Raw genomic sequence first — 22526 nt, 5'->3', positions numbered from 1 at the left:
TCTGGAACAGTTTCCGTATGTAAAACTAATTACATAGCAAGCTATACTTGCAATACACTTGCAAAATAATACTTGCAAAAGCTTAATACGGATTTACAGAACGCGTAAGTTCCGCGCATATCAACATACAGATAATAATCATTTTTCTTAATTGCTCGATCTGCGCTTTCTTTCTGTGATACAACGTGTAACCAATTATTCACAATCGTAAAAACGCAGTTCAAAACTACGGAAAATAAGGCGTAATGTTAAAACTATGTGCGCGTTGATTTATTGTCACTTGCAAAATCAACGTTTACCGTTTGGAAAATTAAAAATTCTCGTGTACGTTTTAGTCTTTTGCACTGTACATGAAGACTATGAGGACATGAAGACTATGAGTAGGTAAGTAATTCCCGCCTTCCGGTACTACAGAAGAGAACTGAACATTTTAGACCGCGGCGTTGCGGCAATGTTAGCCGATCGGCAGTCGGCACACATTCAAAAAAATGTTAAGGTCTGTAATGTTAGTCAAATCGACATTTAAAAGAGTTGTTGAAGCGGCGAACCGAATATAAGGGTTATGGCTTATGATGGCAGGTAAGATGTAAGATAAGGCATGACCTTAATAAGTAATTGTTGAAAACAAGGTGTGTGGTGTGTTGTGCTCCCGTTTCGTCCCCCGGAAGCCAAGGCACTCTCACATTTGTCGCTTTACTTACCGGCTATGAGGCAGTCGTGTGGGCAAAAAGAAACGTCAGATCTCGAATATTGGGCTATGTCATCTACTCTGATATTTGCGACATCGGAAATTGCCGTTCAAACGGAAAATGCGTTGTCATCGGGGTGCATTACCAGCTGGAACGATCAGTGATTCTGTGTTATGATTGAGATTTGTTTCATTTGTACCGTAAATAGTTTTGCCTGATAATACACACCCGATCCCTCGAACTTTATTTCCCTTTTTTACCTGTTTCTGAAAGATTTGTGCATTACCCAACAATTAAAAATGGTTATCAAAGCTGTTGCCATTCTTTGCGGCGATTCTCCGGTGAAGGGTGTCGTACAGTTCGAGCAGGCTGGTCCCGGTGCACCTGTGAAAATCAGCGGAGAACTGAAAGGATTGGCCCCCGGTAAAAAGGTGTTCTGGGATTGCCGTTTGTTTATCTAATGTCGGCTTACTTTGCAGGAGAGCATGGTTTCCATGTTCAGTAAGTTACTTATAACGGCAGCAAACAGTTTTGCTGTTTGCCGGTTTGCAGGCTGAACTTGCAGAATGTATTGTGCGCCTGTTTGCAGGATAATCCCCATGCACTTCGCAGACTAGATTCGTCTTGCGTGTTTTGAATGGCCTAAGCTGATGCTGTGAATTTTTCAGTGAATTCGGTGATTTGACCAACGGATGCACCAGTGCGGGCGCGCATTTCAATCCATATGGCAAGAACCATGGTGGTCCTAAGGATACTGAGCGTCATGTTGGAGATTTGGGCAATGTCACTGCTGGCTGTAAGTATTTCGTCAGTGCTCAGCTGCGGAACAATGTTTAGCTGACAGTCAACATTAGATTGCCAGTGATTTTGTTGTATTATTATCGCTTTATTTTTAAGACGATTTTTGTCATTTATTGGATGTTTGCGTATTGCTGCATGTATGTTAATGACATTTGCTGGTTATTTACTTTAATCACTAATGTCGCGTCAGAAAATTTTCATAACTGTATGTGCTCATAGTAGCTCATAATGTGCTCATAATAGATTTGAAAGTGTTGTAGAATTATTGTATGTCTGCAGCGGATGGTAGCGTGAAATTGAGCATTGAGGATGCGCAAATTTCTCTGGAAGGACAGAATAGTATCGTTGGCCGCGCCATGGTCGTCCATGAAAAGAAGGATGATCTGGGCAAAGGAGGTGATGATGAGAGCAAGAAGACCGGTAACGCTGGACCCCGTCTGGCCTGTGGAGTCATTGGTGTCACAAAGTAGAATATTTGCGAAAATCAATTCAGCCCTGCGAGGTTTTTTCATTGATTATGGTTCAGAGTTCAAACTGTAACACATTCTTCTACCTTTCTAATGTGTTTTAATGCATGATTTTATAGAGAGTTCTCATAGCGGTGGTGGTGGTGGTTGCGAATTTCTTACCGGCTAAAATGACAGTTAACCTGATTGTTTTACATTTGCGATTGGTTGTAATAGCGAGTTTCGCTTTCCCGGGTTGAATTAGTAAAAGGTTCATTCCAGTGACCTTTGGTCAGTGCAAGTGTCTATGAAGATACTTTCTACTGTGCATGTACTCGTAGGATAGGAGCGACTAATTTTGCAACCAGTATCCAGTAAGTATAATTTTGTCAATAGATTTGACTGAAAATAGAGAATGTAGTGCGCACCTTTTGGTTACTAGCAAGCGGGTCCTTTTGGCTTAGATTTACCATCGTTAAAAAGACGCTAACAAACGAAAGCTATTCAGTCTGCCGGTGTTATTACGAGACAAAACTTCTAACCAACAGTATGCCGGAAGGTAAACGTCTTCACAAATGTGCCTCCCAGCTAGTCTTTGCTGCTTCTGGTGTAGTTTGGGCCTCAAATCATATTTTCATATTTTTCATGGTTTTTCCGCTTTTGGTCTGCCTTTGATGTTCTCTCGGGAGATTCGCAGGGAACTGGCGAGGTCGGCATGTTGAAAACTTTTTAATCGGAAGATTCATTAATTTTTTAAATATAAAGTCAAGATGTGGTCTGCAGTTATTGTTTTCTGTTTGTGTGGCGCGTTAGTACAAGGGCGTTCATCCAGAACATCCACAACCGCTAGCTGGCGATCAACGGGTCCTGCCGTTGTTGTCGAAGGCGAGCCGGAAATTGCTGGAGCGGCAGGCTGCGAAAATGGGTGCGTAAGCCAGCAGTAAACTTGTACAAAGAGGCTAAAGTTTTGGTTCAATTCATGCTTTGTTTTTTGGTTGTTCGATAGTTTTCACTATTAGCAGTAGTAGAGCCATATAATACGTCCGCGTATTTGGTCGTAATACTTTAATTATGCAGAAGTTCAAAACAGCTATGATAACGCTTGCTTTCCACAAGTCAGTTATTATTGCATTTAAGCTCGTTTTTTATGGCATTTGTGTGCTGTGTACAAGTACTGGGCGAATTCTTGATAATTAATGATGTCAAAACTATATAGATGACACAACGTTGTGTTGTTAACAACAGTTAAAACTACTTATCTACCGCTATACACGTATCGTAGAAAAACTTGGTATTTGATTCTTCCTTGTTTTCAGGCCTGCTTTCATCACCACTCAAGCAATTGCTGTCTTAGGAGCTGACGAGTAAGAAAATTAAATGCGTCAAATCCAACAAATCTGTTAATAAATTATGTCCCTTACATGAATACCTGCATTTCTTTAGATTTGTAACAGTCTACAGCTATCCAAGCAATAAGCATCCCTTTTGATAGCAGTCACGGCATTGCATACTTCTATATCTACAGAACTATATACTCCACGTGTTCTATTTAGATTACAATCCTGTTTTCAATAGAAGTACCCACTTCAACCACACCTATGCAAAAACGGCGCGTTACAATTACATACGAGTGCCGGTAGTGTCCTTTTGCTTGCTATTAATTACGTACTTAACTATCTATCGCTTTAGCTCGGATGTTTCTGGAACCATCCAGTTTGACCAGGCCTACGGAGCCGGGCCAGTCACTATCTCTGGAGCTATCAGTGGCCTTACAAGAGGTACAAAGGCTCAAGCAAACGATAAGGCTCAGTTCCCAGTATTTAATTGGGGTTTACTGTTTGGTATAATTTTGTATACTTTTTAGGGAAACATGGAGTGCACATACAGGTAAACGATAGGAATCGTAGGACTGCGGTTGATGTGATGGTTATTATAACCCGATAAGTGTGATTGTGACATAACTGGCAAGACATTTGGTTAAATTTGAAGATATTAGTTCCGCATTAAGGCCAATGCAGTGTAAAAAACATTGTGTCACCAGTCACTTCATGTGCTTCATCTGCATGTCGTTTATACAAATTTTTAGGAATACGGCAACATCAAAGATGGTTGTGGCAATGCTGGAGCGGATTACAATCCTGACAATTATCATCATGGGGGCCCCAGTGATCCTGAGCGTCATGCCGGCGATCTAGGAAACATTAATGCCAATGGTAAGTAAATTTCTGACCAGAAGTACTGTAAGACATAGCATGCAATTTAAAAAAACCTATTAGCGTGTAATAGTATTCAACCTGGAATAATGCGCAATGTTGTATCAAAAGCAAAGAGAAATTTTAGCGATGCCGCAAGGGTTACATCATGCCGTTATACTTTAGTTGCTTGTAAGTAAAGCACATACAATATCTTGCCTTTTTGCAGCTCGGGGCACGGCTGTTCTGAACATGCGAAGCAGTGCATTTAGTTTGAATGGAGATTACAGCGTCATCGGAAGAGCCATTGTAATCTATCAGAATGAGGACGATTACGGGCGAGAAAACAGCACGGAAAGTCTGGACAACGGCAACGTTGGTGAACCCATAGCGTGTGGAGTAATTGGTATCGCCACACAGGAAATAAATCCACAACATAATGTCAACAGTAACGAGCTGTAACCTTTAATTGTTTCGGTGTGTTTTACAAATGATTTGCGCATTTCTTAATGATTTTTCCTTTGGTAAACATTTATCTTGACTTCTTTTGCCTGTATTTTGGTTGCGGTCATGAAATACGTACTCAATATTCGAAACAGTGTTCTTATATCGGCAACAATGTTTTTTAAACAAAATCTGATATTCTGTTCGGAATTTTATCACCAAAGACTGCTGAAATACGAGATGGTGTGAACCTACTGGTGCGCTCTGTATTCGGCACTCATAAGGAAGTACCACAGAATACTAATATTACACTATTAATATCACATCACAATATTATATCAGACCACAAACTGTTAATGTTTCGTTGTTTTGTGACAACTTTGCATACCATAAGAAGGTGTGCGATAAGCGGTATATATATACTGCTACACAAATCTTCAGATGCTACTAGTTACCAAACTAGCGCATCTGAAAAAAACCTATCAAAAATTTTCACGGAGAAAGTTAAATCAATAGCTTTGTAGTTACAATTAGAAAATCTGGTGCATTTGATTTATTTGCAGTACGGTAGTACCGTACTGTTATAATTTTGATTGAATTACTGACTGAAAGTCTAGCTGTATGTAATACTTTAACGCAGACTTGTAGCCTGCCCGACATCGCAAGCCGATTAGCCGACAAAATTAAGCCCTCGGAAATTTTCTTTCGTTGCTGGCTTTTGCCGAAAGGAAATAAAGCACCAAAAATTTGCCCAACGGCCAAAAATGTCACCGTTCAGAACTCATATTTCGAAAAAACTGATACCGGTGGTTGCGTGCACGGGCGCAACAACCGAAAACGAAAAAAGACAGAACTTATCATAACTGTCAGTATTTACGAAGATAACCGTAAAATGTAATACTGTTTTTTCTTTATTTTATTTGAAATGGTGAAATAAGACAAACTCTCCGATACTACAATTATATTTTTGCAAGTTTGCAATATATCCCCTCTGCCAGAAGTTTCCAAAACATCCTTATACCTCTACATACTGCCATAATTTCGTGTACAGATTTGAGTGGATCATTGCATGATCACTGACGTGGTATACTCGTTCTTAACTGAAACCATAACTATTTTTATAAATATACTACTGTTTAACTCATTATTTAATTACTTATATTGACGGCGTTATTTGACCTGAAGACGTATTCGACGAATTCCTTTTTCGTCGCATAACTCACCCGATTGACTATTTCACCACAATGAACCGGCGATTGTTAACGCTTAGCGTTCCTTATGTAATTTTGTTGTTGCGGTTACCTTGTTTCCTCTGTCAACAATCACCTCACAACCAGGATCATGCTTTTATGGACAGGAGAGGTGATGAAGACCAGTCGGATACGGGGGCGGTTGCCCATGGAGGAGCGGGCGACTATGAAGACGCACACAACGGGATGACGCATCATCAGCACCAACAACAACATCCAGAATTCGAGCACCATGGCCCTGCACAAGGGGATCGGAAAATGTCGAGCACGAACCGCATTTTGGTGAGCATGGTCAACATCGGCCAGGCGGACCGGAAGAGGATCAAGAATGGGGAAATAATGCGGCACCGCATCGTGGATTTCAGCCGGAAGCTGGTTTCTTTCCAATTGGTGAACTTTCCCCGGACCAGCTACAAGAATTGTGCAAGTAACTAAAAAAACTTTTAAGATATTTAAACTTTTAAGATATTTAAGGTTTTGCATTTAGTTATGTGCAGTTCAGCTGCTGCGACGGATAAGTCAAATGATCACTAATACTAACTATTTCAGTTGAAACTATTAATAATAGCAAATAATGCACCTACTGACTTGCTTGTGGTTGGTAATTATCACCCTGAAATTCCCTAATATTGTATTCGCACAGGATAATTACATGCCATGCAGTAAACAAATTTGCAGTAGCTTCATAGATGTAAGTGGCCACTGCCCAAATTACTACTCCCAAATATCCATGTGCTTTTATAATGCGTAAATAATGCAATAACGGTATTTTGAACTATTTTCCCAATATTGAAAAACTTGCATGCGCACAAATCATTTTAACTTTCAGCGCTGCCAAAGATACTGTGAGCAAAGCGGCGGTGTCTATTTCCGGAAACAGTGATCGAAGTGGTAAAATATCGGGAAGCATCGAAATTGTCCAGAACGAAGGAACAGGACCAATTACCATTACAGGAAACATATCTGGACTTACACCCGGTAATTATAAATTTAATGCTATAAGCGTATACCAGAAATTAGCTTAAAGTACCATTGGTGAGATATTAAATCTTGGCATGGATTGGTATACTATTTCATGGATTGGTATTCTGTAGGACAACATGGATTCAAAGTTTACTCAGTAAGTCGATTTTGCTAATTTTGTCCTTTTTTTGTGAAAGTTGGCATGTAAAAATGCATGCAAATGCAAAAACTGCGCATATAATTTTATATGTAATATAGTACTTTAACACTTCACGTATTTTTCTACCTGTCAGACAACATGGAAGATCGATTAAATTTTACAGTATGGCAATTTGAAAGATGGATGCAACTCGGGCGGAAAACCCTTTGGCGTGCGCCAAAGTAACTCTTCCGGCGGCCAATCCAGTGACACAAAGCGATATGCCGGCGATCTGGAGAACATCCGTGCCGATTGTAAGCGCTTAGGCCTTCTGGTTCAAGTTCGTACGCTACTGTACACGTATTCAAATTTTTCACTTATAATGTCTGGGATCAATCTGTAGCCAGTGGGGCTGCAACCTTCACACTGTCGGACAGTGTCCTTTCGCTCAATGGTGACTGGAGTATCATTGGACGCATGCTGGTAATCAGTGAAGAGGCCGATAATTTCGGTGGATATGGACAAACCAACGATGCTTTCGATTACTCTGACTCATCGAAAAAGATCGCGTGCGGTGTAGTGGCCCGCGTCCAGGAAACATTTACGGAAATTAACGCAGACGATGTGGCAGCAGTACAAGTGGAAGATGTCAAGGAAGAGCAAGTTGCGGCTTATGAGGCAGCTCTGAACGGTGTGGAACAACCGATTTATGCATTTAATTTTGTGACGTTTGCCATGTTATTAGTTTCTATTTATGTTATCCAATTTTGAAAGCACAAATGCTCTCTAGTGCACAGATTTGTGGTTATCTATTCGGCAGGTCAACATAAGATCCACAGAGTAGGAAACCCGCAGTCTGTTTTATGCTCTGACGCAAACCTTTTAGCGCAGTGATCATGAAGACACAATAAACCACCTATCTGTCGAAACTGAAAAGTTAGCAGTGAAAAAACAACCATGATATTCCGAGAGAATAAAAAAGAAACAAAGTAAATCATTAAGTAAAACATGGTGTGAATTAAAGAGATGCGCCTTCAGCAAACGATGACGAACTTCCTTGCTCGTCAATAAATATCAAGGTAAATCTTAAAAAGCTGGTACCTACAGGCAATTACGGCAGAACATTGACCTTTTCTTGAAGAGCCAACTGCGCTTTCGCTAATTCTGCCAAATACATCACCATCAACACGTCCTAAAAAATTATGAATTTCAAGCTAAACACAACAAATCGTTTTAGCGATGATAAAGCAAATACCTTTCGACTAGAATTGACCATTTTCTCAAACGCTTCGTCATCCATCTTTGGAATGGTACCCATTATATCCATCAGCGCACGCCCAATTTCAGGATCAGCGGGCACTTCATCTTTCTGCAACATCGTCATTATTAGTCAAAATTCACCATGTACACAAAAGTTTCTGTAGCAAAAACTTATGCTCGAATAAAAATCAAGTAGGAATGGGTAAAGCTTTTGGGTCAAAAACTACCAAAAGTTAACAAACCAAGAACAGGTGCTAGCTGCTACTTACAGATATACGACGAGCTTCTTAATTAACTCGTAAGTACGATATTTACAAGATGCACTGTGCAGTCAATTCAATAACCGATAACAAACCTCAGAAATTCGAATACTGTACGGTTTTTTGGTGTATCGCTACTAATACCTAGAGCCAAGAACTGCTAGTAAATAAAATAAAACTAGTACCTAGTCTTAATAACATTTAAATATATAAATCAGAAAAAGATAGCACAGAGCAGAATAGCAAAAATTTAAAAACGCTTTGCAGTTGTAAAAGAAAACAACTGTAAGGTACATTCATTTTTAAACATAAAAATCAGCCACTCACCAAAACTTTACCAACATGAGACAACAGGCTTTCTAACATGTCATCCAAAAGCTTCGCTGTCTGCAATACTTGATCCGTATCAGTGGGAATGTTAACCACTCGAGCAGGATCCAGACGACCATTCGTAATTAAATCCACTGCAAAAACCCAGCACTTTGTCAAAAACCGCTAATTAACAAATGTTTTGAATTAACAAATGCTTAATGTTTTAAAGTAACCACCTACGTCCAACACGTTCGGCATCCCAGCAATATATCTCCACAGGCACCTGCGCGAAGAGAGCGGCCTGTTCGAACCGAGAACTGGGATCTTTTGGGTCTTTAGAGGTTTGAGGGATTCCCAGAGTAGAATGAACGTATGCTTTGATCGGCATCCGATCCGATTCTGCTGTGCAATCGATCGTAAGGTGGATAATGTTCGGATTACTTAGCCGGACATAGAAATCGTGAATGTAAAATGATGTGTCAAGAACTGCTGGTCGCGTGGAAAACCATCCAACGACATCTTCTTGCGGACTCGCTCGCTTCGTTAACTCAATCATATTTTGCGCAAAGTCAGTGTCCATACGTAAAGGGGTCTAACAAAGCATCAAAGTTAATATCCCTTAAATTTAAGTGTTCGGAGATAAGAATAGAATTCAACTTTATGAGAACCCACCTGTGCGCCTTCATCATGGGGAACCGCGAAACAATTAGTGACTTCCACCACATCCCCTTCCACTCGTCCCATCAGAGTACCCACTACACGATTAGCTTTGTCTTTTCTCCGTTCATACAAATCGCAAATGCCAACGATAGCCACAGGATGCAAACGCACAAGCATCGGCCGAGTGCCCGACGGTGGTGCTGAGATTTTCGTAGACGCCATGCTAACTTTTACTAATGTTACCCAAAGTGATCAAGTTGATTGCACTCAAGCCGTGGATGATAACAATTCAGCATTTAAATTTTTAACGACTCTTGAGAAATCCTGCCAATAATGCTGCAGATTACGAGGTCTAAAACTTTCAACACTTCTTCACAAAATTGATCATACATAACTTTTATAATTTTATTAGTTTTTCAGTTTTGTCTGAATTTTCTTCGTCTTTGCGCATTTTTCGCTACACGTGGATTTAAAGATTCGAGTAGTGGGGTACTCGTCGGCCACGACGCCGGCTGCAGTTACAGTACAGCCAGCCCCCCAAAGGGTTTGCAGATTTCGAGGTTGACGTTATCCGGCATACTATAGTATCCATGCTACTGATTTTGATTTACTCGTTAATAGTGAAGACCGACCGCGTCCCAAGGGCCAAAGCCAAAACCTAAGACTAAGAGGCTAATAAGTGAGCCTAAGTCAGTAAAGTCGTGTTTTGTTGTTTTTGGTCTTATTACATTATTTTGCGATATTTTTAATTACGTTCAAACTGTCACAGTTAATGAGTAAATAATTAATATTTTGCGGTAGTTACTGAAAGGACTTCTTACTGGCACAGCTGGTTCTGCTTGTGTGATAGTAAGATAGTTGGCTAAAAGTGTAAACCACCGAGCAAACTGCAAACGATGGATCGCTCTCCAAGAGCACGGGGAACTGCTGGAAAAGCTCGCGAAAACGCTGCGAAATTTTTTAATTTCTGTGGGGTTGTATTCCATTATGCCTTTATTCCTACAGTCATTTACTTAGGTAAGTTACGACTAAGTTGAACAGTAAGATACCTTGTCTGAGTAGATTTTCTAATTTTTCTTTCATTCTCTGTGCTTTTCCTTTCTCTATTATTTTATTATTATTACAGATTACTCATTTTATTATTATTACTCAGCCTACTATGTTAGTATCCAGTTGCAGCTTCAAGTATTACCAAATACTGAAATACAAGGCATGAACCGGCTTTTGTTGAAATCAGCGTTATTTATTTTCAGGAATACGCAGCGGAACTGAGCCCGGCATGCCGCCCATTACCATTGGGAGCATACTTTTCGCCTAGCACGACCAACGTCGGAAGCGTTTGGTCGTTTGGATAGCGATTTGTCAGCCAGAATCTTGTTGGATGTGTTTCATGGATCCCAGCGGTTTAGTTTCATCGGATACTCGTGTCCGGTTAGCTCCTTTGAGTCAGTTGAGTGGGTTTTGTATAGGTAGCCATGGAACTTGTAGGTCTGGTATTTCCCTGAAATAACTCAGGCTCATGTCGACGATGATGTCGTATTGCCGGTATTGGTACTAACTACTTGTACTAATAAGTATTTGATATGTTTTGAGTTTGAATCGTTTTATGTATGTCATGTGAATGTTGCTTCGGATAGGTGCTCTCCAGTTAGCTTCGTTTGAGTTTCTGCAATTGGTGAAAATATTTGTATGGAATGAATAATTCTGATTTAACTGAATATTTGCAATTTCGCATTAGATCAAACAAGACTATGTACGGCGGTACGCTTTTGTAATTTCAGTCATTTCACTACGATTATTGTGACACAGTAAAAATGACGTAGATACGTTTCACTGGATGAAATTATCGCACCTTGTTCTTTTCAGGTTGCGTGCATAACTCATAACTGGTCGAAAATGCAGCTTAAGGTGTTTTACGTAGATTGTTAACCGTTTTCAATGGAGTTACTGTATATTTTCCAAGACTGGCATCTGCCGATCAGCTCCATGGTTTTCTATCAGTCTCTGAAAAAGCTGGAAATCTTTCATACTTGTATAGATCGCGTACAACAATAAGTTTCTCCCTGATGGATATCGATATGGACATCCAGCAGTTCGTTGGTTAGCAGCCACTCAATAAATAATAATAGATAACAAAAAACTCATACTGTTGCGCCTTACCCCTCAAGTTATTCCTCTACTACAAGGTAACAGGAAGACTTCCTGAGGAAGTCTATGCACTGTTAAATTATAATCGGAGTCTCCGAATTAGTCGTTCGACACTAACAAGCAATTCCGGCCATAACAATCTGAAGTTCCTACTGTACAACTCCATATTGTACGCCCGGTGGAGATTTCGGTTACGGTCAAGAAAATCTTTATAAAATACAGACATCTCATCAGCGGATAACTTCCTATTTGGAAAACGAGTGATGTAGTCCTCCTTTTCCTAAAACGAAAAAGCCAAAATGTAAATAATAAAAAACGCAGCCAGGCTAAATTTTTTTCAGGTAATTGTTCAAGATAAACTAGTAATTCGTCGTAAAATTTATTCACCTTCAGAAATTTCGTATTGTGTCCGTGCCAAAATGTGTGGTTCCATTCGTGAGCTTCTTGGCGCATTTCTCGTAATTTCCTCTCTGCATGCGTTTCATTTTCCCGTACCATAAACTTAATATGAGGCAGATTCGATACTGGATCAGGTGGCCCATACAAATCACCGCGAATCCATACAGATTCGGGCTTCAAACTTTTCTTTGGAGTTGTCATCATGGGTCGAAAATGGAGACTGGAAGCAGTGGAAGCTAGAGTCTGCTAGACAGACACAGCCCGCAAGTGCCGAGCCAATGCCGTTCTCCAGGGACTTTATTGTATTACATGCACATCCACTTCAGTTTCTCAGAGATCCCTGAATTCAAGTTATTTACCTCGCCCGCTTTTGACTTTCAAAGAAAACTGCTGAATTTTTAATAAGAATTCTAACGATACCAAGCACAGGCTACAACACATATGCACTGGTTAACGGTTAACCACGTACTGTATTGTAGCTTACCGTGCAAATATTGTCGAGAATGCGCAGGCCGCAACAACGATTTATTTGTCACACCAATAATGTTGGGTTTTCCTTTCGCTGGCAATGGCACTGAAGTTTTAAGTTTTTAACAAGTTATTATTTATTCACATATGTTACCCGAACAACGTGAGCATTAAGGAAAATCGTATTGATTGTTGATATTTTTCATATTCTCGCTTGCTGTTGAAAATTGAAATCGAAAAGAAATAAGACGGTGTATCACTTCCAGTTGTAGTACTTAATGGAACTCTTAAATTATATTGTCAACCTCCACCCGGAAGTTGAACGAATCGTACCAGCGATTTCACTGGGCGTTATTAGTAGCCAACGAATCACCACTGTTTAAATCCAACGCAAATCCTGTAATTACAGTTCCACTCTTCCGGCTAGCTAAATTCTAATGTCGTCGTCGAAGAGTTCCAGGCTTCCAGCCCTTGAGAAAAGGTTCTTGCTTTCCTTTTGCTGTCGCACCACGATCGGAGCCTTACGAGTTACGACCGGTTTTTGTTATAAAGGGCCAGTAAGCCAATTCAGAATTTTATCAAAATGGTGCACTCTATTCTGAACGAAAAATCATCCTTGAACGTCCCTGCCATCCTGAAAGCGGAACAAGAGTATCATGAGGCCAAAGCTCTGGTAAGTACTTTGTCGTGATGGGTAGGGCTGAATTGCCTGCTTTTCAAGCCTTAGAGCAGCCGAAAAACAAGAGTATTAGTATTTTGAGGACTTCTAATTTCTATAGTTAAAGCGGAAATTAATAGTTCGTGAAATTTTATTAGTTACACTTTACAGTTTGGTTTGACCTACATTTAACGTTAGTTTTAATGTTGGTCCATTTGCCGTATTTAACCGCTTCCGAATTCCTTGTGACTTTGGCATAGCTGTTTTAAGAGGTTTAATTACTTTAATATATTTCTTCAGCTGACGTACATACTGCAACTGGTAATTATATAGATATTTTGCAGAGGCCAAATTTGTACACTGTTTCTGCTTGATACAATTTTATTTTAAGTAATGATTTGTGTATTCAGGCTAATAAGCAGCGTTACATTGCTGGTGGCGGTGTGTTTCCCCCGGGTGTGGGTTGTAAATCTGATCCCGTCGGTCAAGCGAGTACAACGACTTCCGGTCGAAAGTCCCAGCTGTTGGCGGACATAGACAAAATCAGGCGTGATATCCAGGAGGTCTTGTCGGGCGACGTACGTACGGTATCCTGTCCGTATTTGCGTACAGCTTAGTGCTGCATGCTCTTCGTTCCCTGGAATTTAGGCACATTAGGCTGCGATTCGCTTTGGCCTGTATTTTTATCGTTTGCCGCAATCGGTTCATGGATCATTTTCTCCAGTTGTTAGCTTGTGCACGAACTGCATGGTCTGCACTCTGCGACTGCAAAACGCGATCGCTAAGAAAATTAATACCTTACAATCAGATTGAGATGCACTTCGTAACTGGCTTATCCGCAATTGCTTTGCCAGCTACTCGAGGAGATGATCCATCAGTGCGTCGCATTACCTGGGATATGTTATTGATTTGCCCCTTCCGCTTCTTTCTTCGTGGGTGTACGCCGCATTGAGTTCGCTAAATTAAACATGTGAGATTGAGCATGGATTACTAAATTATACTGAACTTAACAGACGTTTTACTTTTGTCTAACGTCTTCGTCTAGCAGCTAGTGCTTACTTTAGTGTTAATAACATTAATTTTTGACAGTTTTTGCATGGTAAATTATTTCAGAAAGTAAGCGTGCACGTGAAATAATAAACACCTGTAGGTGATGTGGACAGATAAATTATGCAATTAATTACTGAATCGTTACCACTTGCACAGATTGACAGCATTGATAAAATGCCGGCGGCTTTGGATAAATTGAATGCCGTGGATTCTGAAGTGAAGGAACTCCGTAAAGAAATCGAGCAGTGTTAGTACTAAATTTTTTCGTTCCATTGCTGAAAATTGTAGAAGTGACGATCGTACTGGAACGCATAATTGTAGTATCGAAACATGTGATTGGAGCACTTGGCAAACTGGAAGCCCGACTGAACGGCCTGTCCCTTGCTCCTGCCTCTGGTGCTACCCAGGATTCCACACACGCTAAAAAAGTGGCTGGGGATGCCGACAAAAAGGAAACAACCGAAAAGAAAGATAACGATGACATCGACTTGTTCGGCTCTGATGAAGAGGAGGTATGATATTTTAGCGGCATTGTAAAGAAACACAACAAAAGCACTTTTGTGTATGTACATAGTTAGAAATTTTTAATTATTCGCTGATTCCGAACATTGCCGGTGACAGTTCTGATTTAGGTTCATATGTGCTTTCTAGGAAGATCCCGAAGCTATCAAGCGTCGAGAGGAACGTCTTGCCGCGTACGAAGCGAAAAAGGCAAAGAAGCCTGCTTTGATCGCCAAATCTATGATCATTCTGGATGTTAAACCTTGGGATGACGAAACTGATGTGAAAGAAATGGAAACCAAGGTACCCGTATTCTTTTCGACGTTTGTCGGTTAAAATCCACTTCCTCTTAAATGTTCATTTAGCACGAATTACCACTACATGAAGTATCATAAGTGCTAAAAAATGTAGCGAAAATAACGGTGTTACCGGCCAGTGGCCAAGATAGGATTACGTTATTGAAAACGGAAAGCACAAACCTCGCTGATAGCGTACTCGTACAGAGTAACGTGTAAAATTATCTGCATTACGCTTGTTTTTGCAGGTCCGAAGCATTCAAACCGATGGCTTGATCTGGGGAACATGTAAGTAAAATCTGCTAAGTTTGCCAACCCCAAAAAAAATCGATCTTTTTGGTGTTGAGAGAAATTAAATTAAAATTTTTTTCTGCAGCCAAGTTTGTTGAAGTTGCCTACGGCATCAAGAAGCTCCAGATAACTTGCGTTGTGGAGGACGACAAAGTTGGTACGGATTATTTGGAGGAACAGATTACCGGTTTTGAAGATCTTGTTCAGTCTGTTGATATTGTCGCCTTTAACAAAATTTAATAGAGGTGTTTTATGTAATGAAACTGGACACTGAAAAATAAATTTCTAACGGGACTGTGTAATCCACACGCGGCGATGTAAGGTCACGAAGAAGTAAGAACTGGCGAGTTAGCGACTTTTTTCCGTTTTTTTTCTCTCGTTTGGTGGTTGTGCTTTACTACTTTGACGTTTCTGAACGCAGAATGCCGGAATCCGACACCAAATGGTGGACAATAAAGTACTGTACAAGTACTGATAAGAATGCTTGTGGTTATGTGTCATGTCACAACAGTAGTTGCACAGTACATACTGTACTAGCGATAAGTTCCTGCTCATTAGTCACAAATTTATGAAGGAAATACAAGTACTTTGAAGAAACAATTTTGTAAATTAATTTTTGTTAATGAATTGTTTCCGGGCTCTTTATTAATCGTAAGCACACGTAGTCAAACATCATCTCACCACCGGCACGATCAAGCCAAACTCCCGTTGTCCGGCTCGTCCGAAAAACATCCTACGAGCACCTAGTGATCCTAATCTACCTCTTATCTCATGTGTAAGACTGAAGTGACTGAAATTTTTTTATCTCTCACTCTGTGCAGGGATTGAAATAACTACGGTAGTCGGAACTCGAAATGCAGAAGGGTAATAAAGTACGTATTAATGTATTCGCGAAGTCGTTTCATATTTTCTTTGTCAACCAAAATGAGTTACTGCAAGCTGGACCAGGCTTAATGCAATAAATAAGTAACTGAAATTCTGTTTTCACAGTAAAGTAGCATATGAACTTTGTGACCGCGACAAAAGAGAAACGACACGAGATCGCTTTTACAACGGTGACATTTCAAATGCAAAATATTGCGTACACACAATCACACCCACGATATCGTCTTCCATTCACCGGAAGTCCGTAACTAATTACAATTACACAAACAGTCATTAAAGGCCCTTATTGTAATGTAATTCATCGATTCCTTTCAAAGCAGCAACCTTTTGCAAATGAGGTTCAACATCCTTCACACTGATCGAGCTACAAAACCAGAACTGCGTTAAATGCACAGAATCAGACAATATATCACGTTCTGATTCACGTACCTGCGCTGGGGGAAAAGTGCGCAGCATAGAGGTGTAGCGAAGATCAAGCAAACACCGCAAATTCCAATCTGCAACGGGGCGGGAGCCCATGGATAGCGTTGGAAAAAAGTCGTCTTCTGTTCCAAGTGGTTCATAAGAATGGGTGGAAGAACTGCCGAAAATGTTCAGTTAAGCATTGTACGTTGCCGCAAAAATCTAGTCACATATGCTTCGCGGAATTGCTTACCCATGCCGGGCACAGCCATGCAGATTCTGGATAGAGCAACCTTGATGATAGCCCAATTAGCAGCGATACTGGAACTGCCAATTTTATTTCCATCCTTATCGGTAACTGGAATGCCATCTACCAGCTCGCTGCAATCCATGAAAAGTACAAACCTTGTAAGTTGGATCAACTACACGATTCACAAAACCATGAGCATAACACGAAACAATGAAAACACAGTACTTTAATCAAATATAATACGATAAAGGTACTTCAGACTAGGACGCGCACAACACGGTGGCAACTGGCAAATCACAATAATTTCGTAAACTAACCCTAACAAAGTTGAATTATTCCTTCAACAATCAAAAATATAACGCTTACGAAATGAGAAAGAGTTCACTTACCGTTGGCGAATGATAGGGATGTTAATGCAGTTAGCAGCTGCGACGGCTGCGAATGGCACAAATCGCCCGACAATCGGAGGAAATTTCTATAAAGCGATTCCTGGTTACAAGAAACCTTCCAGAATGAGCAATACTGCTAGAAAAAAACTAAGAATTGTATTCTAAGTAAAACGGTTTTGCGATTCGAATTGCTCTGATTTCTGGGAGGATGCCATTATGTGCTTCAACAGCATCGCGCTGGCGGTTCAAGGAAATATGGAAACTTTTACATACAGTACTTTAGTCTGACAACATTACGGAGCACTTGCTAATATTGCAAGCTGAAAAAGCGAAAATACTACATGCATTGTATTAATCTTTACTTTTACAGCGTACAACGCATATCTTACCTTGGTGAGTGCATTCAAAGATAGCGCAGTAGCAGTTGCACCAGTTGTAGCCAGGGCGTAAGCGGTTCCCAAAGTCTTGTTGCTAATCGGTGAATCCCCGCTTCTGTTGGTGTAATTCACTATGGCGTTGAACGACTGATTGAACCACTGCCAAAACACGACAGCCGGTGTGCTCCTGGAAGGAAAAAAACGACAACCTTTTGTAGTTTCTACTTTCTTCAAGTTATATCAATGGACGCAAGCAAGTAATGCAACGGTACGAACTTGTAGAAAGTCATCATCATGCCTGCAACAAAATACTTTCCTTTACAACCAAGAAGCACTAATTACATTACTGAATGCCGGTCAGCTTACCTGTGATGAACATGTTGCAAGGAACTTGTGCGCTCATGCGGCCCAAAATAAACATCTTCTCTCCCGTATCCGGATGGAAGGCAGAATCGTACACATGCTTGGCGTTCCACAAATTTTCAACCGTCAATCCAGCTGGAACATCGCCTTTTCTAGATGTAAAACATTTGCCGTTATAAATCCTACTGACAATTCAGCAAAGCTGTTGAAAATAGTGATATAGCTAATTATCTCTGATCTTAAATGGTTATCATAAATAAAAATTATCGACTTAAATGCAAAAAAACACGAACGCCGCAAATAGGATAAATTAAAATACTGCGAAATACTATGAGTACTCTAGTTACTAGAGTTCGGTAACTATAAACCGAACTCACTTATAATTAATGATAATGCGTTTAACTTCTTCCAGCTCCTTATCGCCCTTAAGGAGATTCAAAGGGTTGGTGGTAGTGAAGAAGTGTTTGGCGCGGCCGGAATATGTTGACTGATCCCATCTTGGTGCGTCAATGTTAATCTGTCCGGGCTTCACCACACTCTGGGCAGGCTCGATCGCGGGATACGTTTTCTCTACTGCTGATGCTTTGGTGGCAGACATTATAGGCTCAGTAAAACAGGAGATCCAACAATATTTATATCTGACGGAGTCGAATTAGCCAATTCCGAAAGCGTACCGATCACAGACCAGCAAATCCGCAAAATGACTGCAAAATCCAAAAATCGTGTTACAAGCAGCTTAGGGCGGAGATCGTCAAAGTCGCACAGAGCCGCTACACGGCCTACACCGCAACACGGTACCTTTTGATCCAATCACCGTAACAAGCGTACTCGTACAAACTACAAACGTTTTTGGTTAAACTCACACAGCAGTTTAAAAGATTTTTCAGTTCCTGTATCGAATTTCTGATGCAATCTCCCGATTTTATCAAATGCAAGTGCAAACCTACTTCGCAAGCTTGCAAATTAACTCTCCAATCCAAGCAAGTGGGCGCGAAAACTAAACATCCACACGTGACGTCATAACCAGCAGTAGAGTGAGCTGACTGAGAGGACCCATGCAAGAGCGGGACGCACTTCCGGTTAGCGCCGAAGCTGTTGTTTATATGCATTACACTCCAAAGCTACAGCCTGAAACGCTTCCGCGGCGGCTGAAGCGTCTACCAAAAATTTGACGATGAATAGCCTATATATAAGCATGTATATTTCATCCAAACCATTGCGCTTTCCCGCTTCTCATACTCTGGCCGCGCTGAGAAATCCATTAAAAGCCCATCACAATAATCGATACTTCGCACAGCTGTACGTACAGTGCCAGTGTCACAGTGTGCCATTGTTGTCAGAAGATAACCATGCCAGTCACAAGGGATGCTGGAAATTTGATCAGCTTAATGCACTTGTCTAAGATCGTGACCGATCGCAAACCATCGCGAATAAAGTTCGATATAAAAATCAATACGGTACGGGAAGTAGTGAACAATGTAGAAAGATCTTCTAGCATTAATGCTTGTCATGCAGTTAACATTAGTTCAGCAAGGTGAATTCAAAATTTAATGTGAATTACTGAATCTTCTTGCCAGAATGCTGAATACACCGGCAGGTGATCCAATTTAATTTGAAACACGAAACAAATTTATTAACACTAAAACATAATTTATCAACGGCAAATTAACAGCACCGGCAACATACCATGGAAGAAGCATCAAAACGTTTAGCTGAAATTTGTCCAGCCAATCCATCCACAAAATATTATTTTAGACCGCCACCACATAAAGAAATTTCAATAAAATGTTTTATTCGCAAGCGGCATGTGCCTCAGTACGCTCTTCCTCTAACTCCGTCGTAGTGATCTTCAATTTTTCCTTTGAAAAATCATCGATGGCTAGGTTAGGCACAATTTTCCACTGCCCGTTTTCCACGGTTACAGGAAAGCTAAACACCAAGCCTTCTGGAATTCCGTACTCTCCTTTTGACACCACCGCCATGTTGACCCACTGGTCCTACGCAAAAAACAACATTCCATTAAATGACTCCAGAATGATGATCAGCCTGACTCCTGTCCATTATCACGACATTCAAAAATCATACTGCGGATGAATAAACGGTTATTAAATCTAGTTAGCACACCAAATTTAACATCGTTTTGCTCTTCTCAAATATCTTCAAGTAATATTCTCTCTATAAGCAACTCCAAGTCCAAGCCTCCAAGGACATACAATTAATACAACATAAGTATCTACTGTATAATTGCACCATCACAGCCTAATACCTAGGCAAAGTATAATTACGCGCATAAAATTAGTCCTTGTGTTAGTTCGTATCAGTTTATAGAGGCAAGTTCAGCCAACAAAATAAAAACCGTTACAGAAATTAAACTAAGGATGACACTTGAATCGTTCCAGAAAACACCTTATCACACTGTAACAAAACGTCTTTCAATACTCTAACCAAGACCTTGCTCTAACGTAAAAATAATCCGCACAATATAGATATAAAGTATAGACTGTACGAGTACAGTACACAGTGGGAAAAGACTGAAGTCTAAAAATTAATACAAGAAGTCATAACTCATAACTGTAAAAGCAAACGACAAAGTGAAAGCTCGTTTCGGCTGTATTGTACAAATTTCCCATATAGACAATACTCAATACTCATAACACTTACTTTCTCGGTGCCGTTAAACCAATTTCGCATGTGATCAGCAGCTGCTTGCGCAGCAGACATAGCTGACGACAATTTACGGGCAGCGATAACTTCGGCTCCACGCTTCTGAACGAGGGGAATCAAACTTTCTTTCAACCATTTTTCATCATGCTGCACCTTGCTGATGGAAGTCCAGCTACCGTCCTTTTGAACTTCAACGAACCTGGCATCCGGAAACTGAGTGTTTGAATGATTCCCCCAAATAATCACTTTTCGCACGTCCTGAATGCGAGCTTGAACGTGTTGAGCAACCTAATATCCACACTCCGAATTACTTACTGAATAGTGTATACGGTTGCAGGTTTTGAGTTAAGACAATACTAACAAATATTTACTCATTAGTGGCTAAAACTATAGTAACTTACAAGGAGAACGAGTATGTACCACAAGTGAGTATCATATGTCTACTGTAAATTGAGCAATTGTACCTACAGTATATTCATGGAGATAATTAGTAATACGCAAAAAAACTTCCAACAAACTGAGAGAAGTAATAAGGATACCTGCGAAAGTCCCGTCTACATGACTTACATGCCCGTTTACGGACTTGGCTACTCGAAAATAAGTCAAATCAAATCAGTAACAGGTAACTGCGAAGGAAAGTCAGTATAAAACTGATGTCAGAACTGTATCATAATTTTAGTATTCAATTAGACCAGTATCACTATCAACTATCAAGTCACCTGAGCAGTAGCGCGATTTTGATCTAGTCGTGTCATAGCAGTGATGTTTTCCTTCGGAATCGACGGTGCGTATTTGCTGCAAATCAGAGCGTTCGTATTGGCTGGATTGCCGACCACAAGCACCTTGACGTCCTTTTTCGCAAACTGGTCCAGCGCACCTCCCTGATCTTTGAAAATGCGAACATTGGCTTTGAGAAGGTCTTTTCGCTCCATACCCTCGCGTCGAGGCATTGCACCGACAAGGAAAGCGTAGCTGATGCCTTTAAAGGCAGCAGCAACATCCGCAGTAGCAACCACGTCTGCAATATACAGTACTCGTTATTAAACCGAAGACTTGTATAACGATAACCACGGAAAAGGTAGAAAACTGAACTAAAAGATTTTGAAAAAAAATGCACGACACACCTCGTAGCAGAGGAAAAGCGCAATCCGATATCTCCATAGCCACTCCATTCAAAACCCCGAGCATCGGCTGAATATCCAAAAGGTGTAAGATGATTTCCTAGGAAGGGAAACCATGCTTTCAATACGGTAAGTTAAGTAATTAGAATTTAGAACAATTCAAATATTTACATTTATCATAATTTATGGCTATTAAAGCTAAAATCTTCTAATATCAATAGAATCTCTCGATGCATACTTCAACGGGCTCAACCTGTACTGGCTGCACCGAGTGAGACGACTTTTTGCAGGATGAAATGCTGCACCGAGTGAGACGACTTTGCAGGGTGAAATGGTGGACAGTAAAAAATTTACCTGTTTTTGCCCAAAAACTTCTCCCTTGGCGATTAGAGGAATCAGGGAGTACGCGATCTGGCCCGCGGCACCAGTGATCAAAACACGGATTGGTTCATTACTAGCAGTAGCAGGAGCCTAGGGAAATCGTACATGCTATATCAATACGTAACAATATCAAAATCAGTGTGCAAAAAACGGAGTTGAGATGAATGCTCTTACCATTTTTGAAGATAAAGAAGATGCGCCTTTTCCAGAACTAAACGAGAACGCGAGAAAATGCTACTGCAGAAGTTTTGGTAGAAGAAAGCCAGGAAGCAATCAGATAAATCGCGACGAGCAGCAGCTGATAGGATTTGAATGTCACCTTGATTTCAGGCTCATTCAGTCCGAAGTCGGTCTTACCCGATAGGCGCACCGCAGTTTGGGTTTAGAATTTTAGATAATTCGGCACCAACCATTTTCCATATTCTGTTTACCGAAGAAGTTGTATATAATTTCGCCACTTTTGCATA

At 40.5% G+C, this 22526-nt stretch overlaps 7 protein-coding genes across 11 annotated transcripts; 3 read left to right on the top strand and 4 right to left on the bottom strand.

The window, feature by feature from the left end:
* The first annotated feature begins 842 nt into the window (after positions 1-842).
* Positions 843-2221, top strand: LOC129585635 (superoxide dismutase [Cu-Zn]-like). Its single transcript, XM_055478385.1, has 4 exons — positions 843-1112; positions 1169-1190; positions 1358-1485; positions 1770-2221. The coding sequence occupies exons 1-4, from the start codon at positions 989-991 to the stop codon at positions 1958-1960; spliced, it is 465 nt and encodes a 154-aa protein (XP_055334360.1). The 5' UTR covers positions 843-988; the 3' UTR covers positions 1961-2221.
* Positions 2222-2566: 345 nt separating this feature from the next.
* Positions 2567-7848, top strand: LOC129585856 (uncharacterized). The gene is made up of 11 exons (XM_055478739.1): positions 2567-2861; positions 3253-3300; positions 3626-3714; positions 3801-3823; positions 4023-4149; positions 4358-4586; positions 5995-6249; positions 6652-6800; positions 6917-6942; positions 7109-7238; positions 7328-7848. Exons 1-11 carry the CDS (start codon positions 2707-2709, stop codon positions 7693-7695), a joined length of 1599 nt encoding a protein of 532 aa, XP_055334714.1. The 5' UTR covers positions 2567-2706; the 3' UTR covers positions 7696-7848.
* Positions 7770-9856, bottom strand: LOC129585947 (eukaryotic translation initiation factor 3 subunit F-like). Its single transcript, XM_055478879.1, has 5 exons — positions 9429-9856; positions 8997-9348; positions 8772-8908; positions 8180-8293; positions 7770-8116 (listed from the first exon to the last, which is right to left on the bottom strand). The coding sequence occupies exons 1-5, from the start codon at positions 9636-9638 to the stop codon at positions 8036-8038; spliced, it is 894 nt and encodes a 297-aa protein (XP_055334854.1). The 5' UTR covers positions 9639-9856; the 3' UTR covers positions 7770-8035.
* Positions 9857-10455: 599 nt separating this feature from the next.
* On the bottom strand, positions 10456-12653 carry LOC129585949 (cytochrome c oxidase assembly factor 8-like). The gene is made up of 3 exons (XM_055478883.1): positions 11952-12653; positions 11577-11844; positions 10456-11420 (listed from the first exon to the last, which is right to left on the bottom strand). The coding sequence occupies exons 1-2, from the start codon at positions 12165-12167 to the stop codon at positions 11644-11646; spliced, it is 417 nt and encodes a 138-aa protein (XP_055334858.1). The 5' UTR covers positions 12168-12653; the 3' UTR covers positions 10456-11420; positions 11577-11643.
* A 194-nt stretch (positions 12654-12847) lies between these two features.
* Positions 12848-15698, top strand: LOC129585948 (elongation factor 1-beta-like). 3 transcript variants are annotated; one of them, XM_055478880.1, is made up of 7 exons: positions 12848-13104; positions 13500-13667; positions 14296-14386; positions 14461-14651; positions 14791-14943; positions 15185-15224; positions 15313-15698. In XM_055478880.1, the coding sequence occupies exons 1-7, from the start codon at positions 13015-13017 to the stop codon at positions 15465-15467; spliced, it is 888 nt and encodes a 295-aa protein (XP_055334855.1). In that variant the 5' UTR covers positions 12848-13014; the 3' UTR covers positions 15468-15698. The 3 variants fall into 3 exon arrangements, with proteins under 3 accessions (XP_055334855.1, XP_055334856.1, XP_055334857.1); XM_055478881.1 differs by lacking the exon at positions 13500-13667 and having other exon boundaries at positions 12854-13104; XM_055478882.1 differs by lacking the exons at positions 12848-13104; positions 13500-13667 and adding an exon at positions 13780-14059.
* A 416-nt stretch (positions 15699-16114) lies between these two features.
* On the bottom strand, positions 16115-19045 carry LOC129585917 (sideroflexin-1-like). Of its 3 annotated transcripts, XM_055478834.1 has the most exons (10): positions 18841-19045; positions 18692-18730; positions 18271-18597; positions 17897-18045; positions 17807-17828; positions 17543-17717; positions 17154-17239; positions 16768-16895; positions 16542-16692; positions 16115-16476 (listed from the first exon to the last, which is right to left on the bottom strand). In XM_055478834.1, exons 3-10 carry the CDS (start codon positions 18489-18491, stop codon positions 16386-16388), a joined length of 1023 nt encoding a protein of 340 aa, XP_055334809.1. In that variant the 5' UTR covers positions 18492-18597; positions 18692-18730; positions 18841-19045; the 3' UTR covers positions 16115-16385. The 3 variants fall into 3 exon arrangements, with proteins under 3 accessions (XP_055334809.1, XP_055334810.1, XP_055334808.1); XM_055478835.1 differs by lacking the exon at positions 18692-18730 and having other exon boundaries at positions 18757-19045; XM_055478833.1 differs by lacking the exon at positions 18841-19045 and having other exon boundaries at positions 18692-18834.
* A 442-nt stretch (positions 19046-19487) lies between these two features.
* Positions 19488-22382, bottom strand: LOC129585918 (malate dehydrogenase, cytoplasmic-like). The gene is made up of 6 exons (XM_055478836.1): positions 22234-22382; positions 22033-22149; positions 21682-21778; positions 21277-21575; positions 20555-20845; positions 19488-19890 (listed from the first exon to the last, which is right to left on the bottom strand). Exons 1-6 carry the CDS (start codon positions 22234-22236, stop codon positions 19684-19686), a joined length of 1014 nt encoding a protein of 337 aa, XP_055334811.1. The 5' UTR covers positions 22237-22382; the 3' UTR covers positions 19488-19683.
* Positions 22383-22526: the final 144 nt, after the last annotated feature.

The sequence above is a fragment of the Paramacrobiotus metropolitanus genome, unplaced genomic scaffold, assembly GCF_019649055.1.
Source record: "Paramacrobiotus metropolitanus isolate TYO unplaced genomic scaffold, Prichtersi_v1.0 Parri_scaffold0000018, whole genome shotgun sequence".
In the NCBI taxonomy this organism is placed as follows: domain Eukaryota; kingdom Metazoa; phylum Tardigrada; class Eutardigrada; order Parachela; family Macrobiotidae; genus Paramacrobiotus; species Paramacrobiotus metropolitanus.
This window is presented reverse-complemented; position numbering and strand designations above follow the sequence as displayed.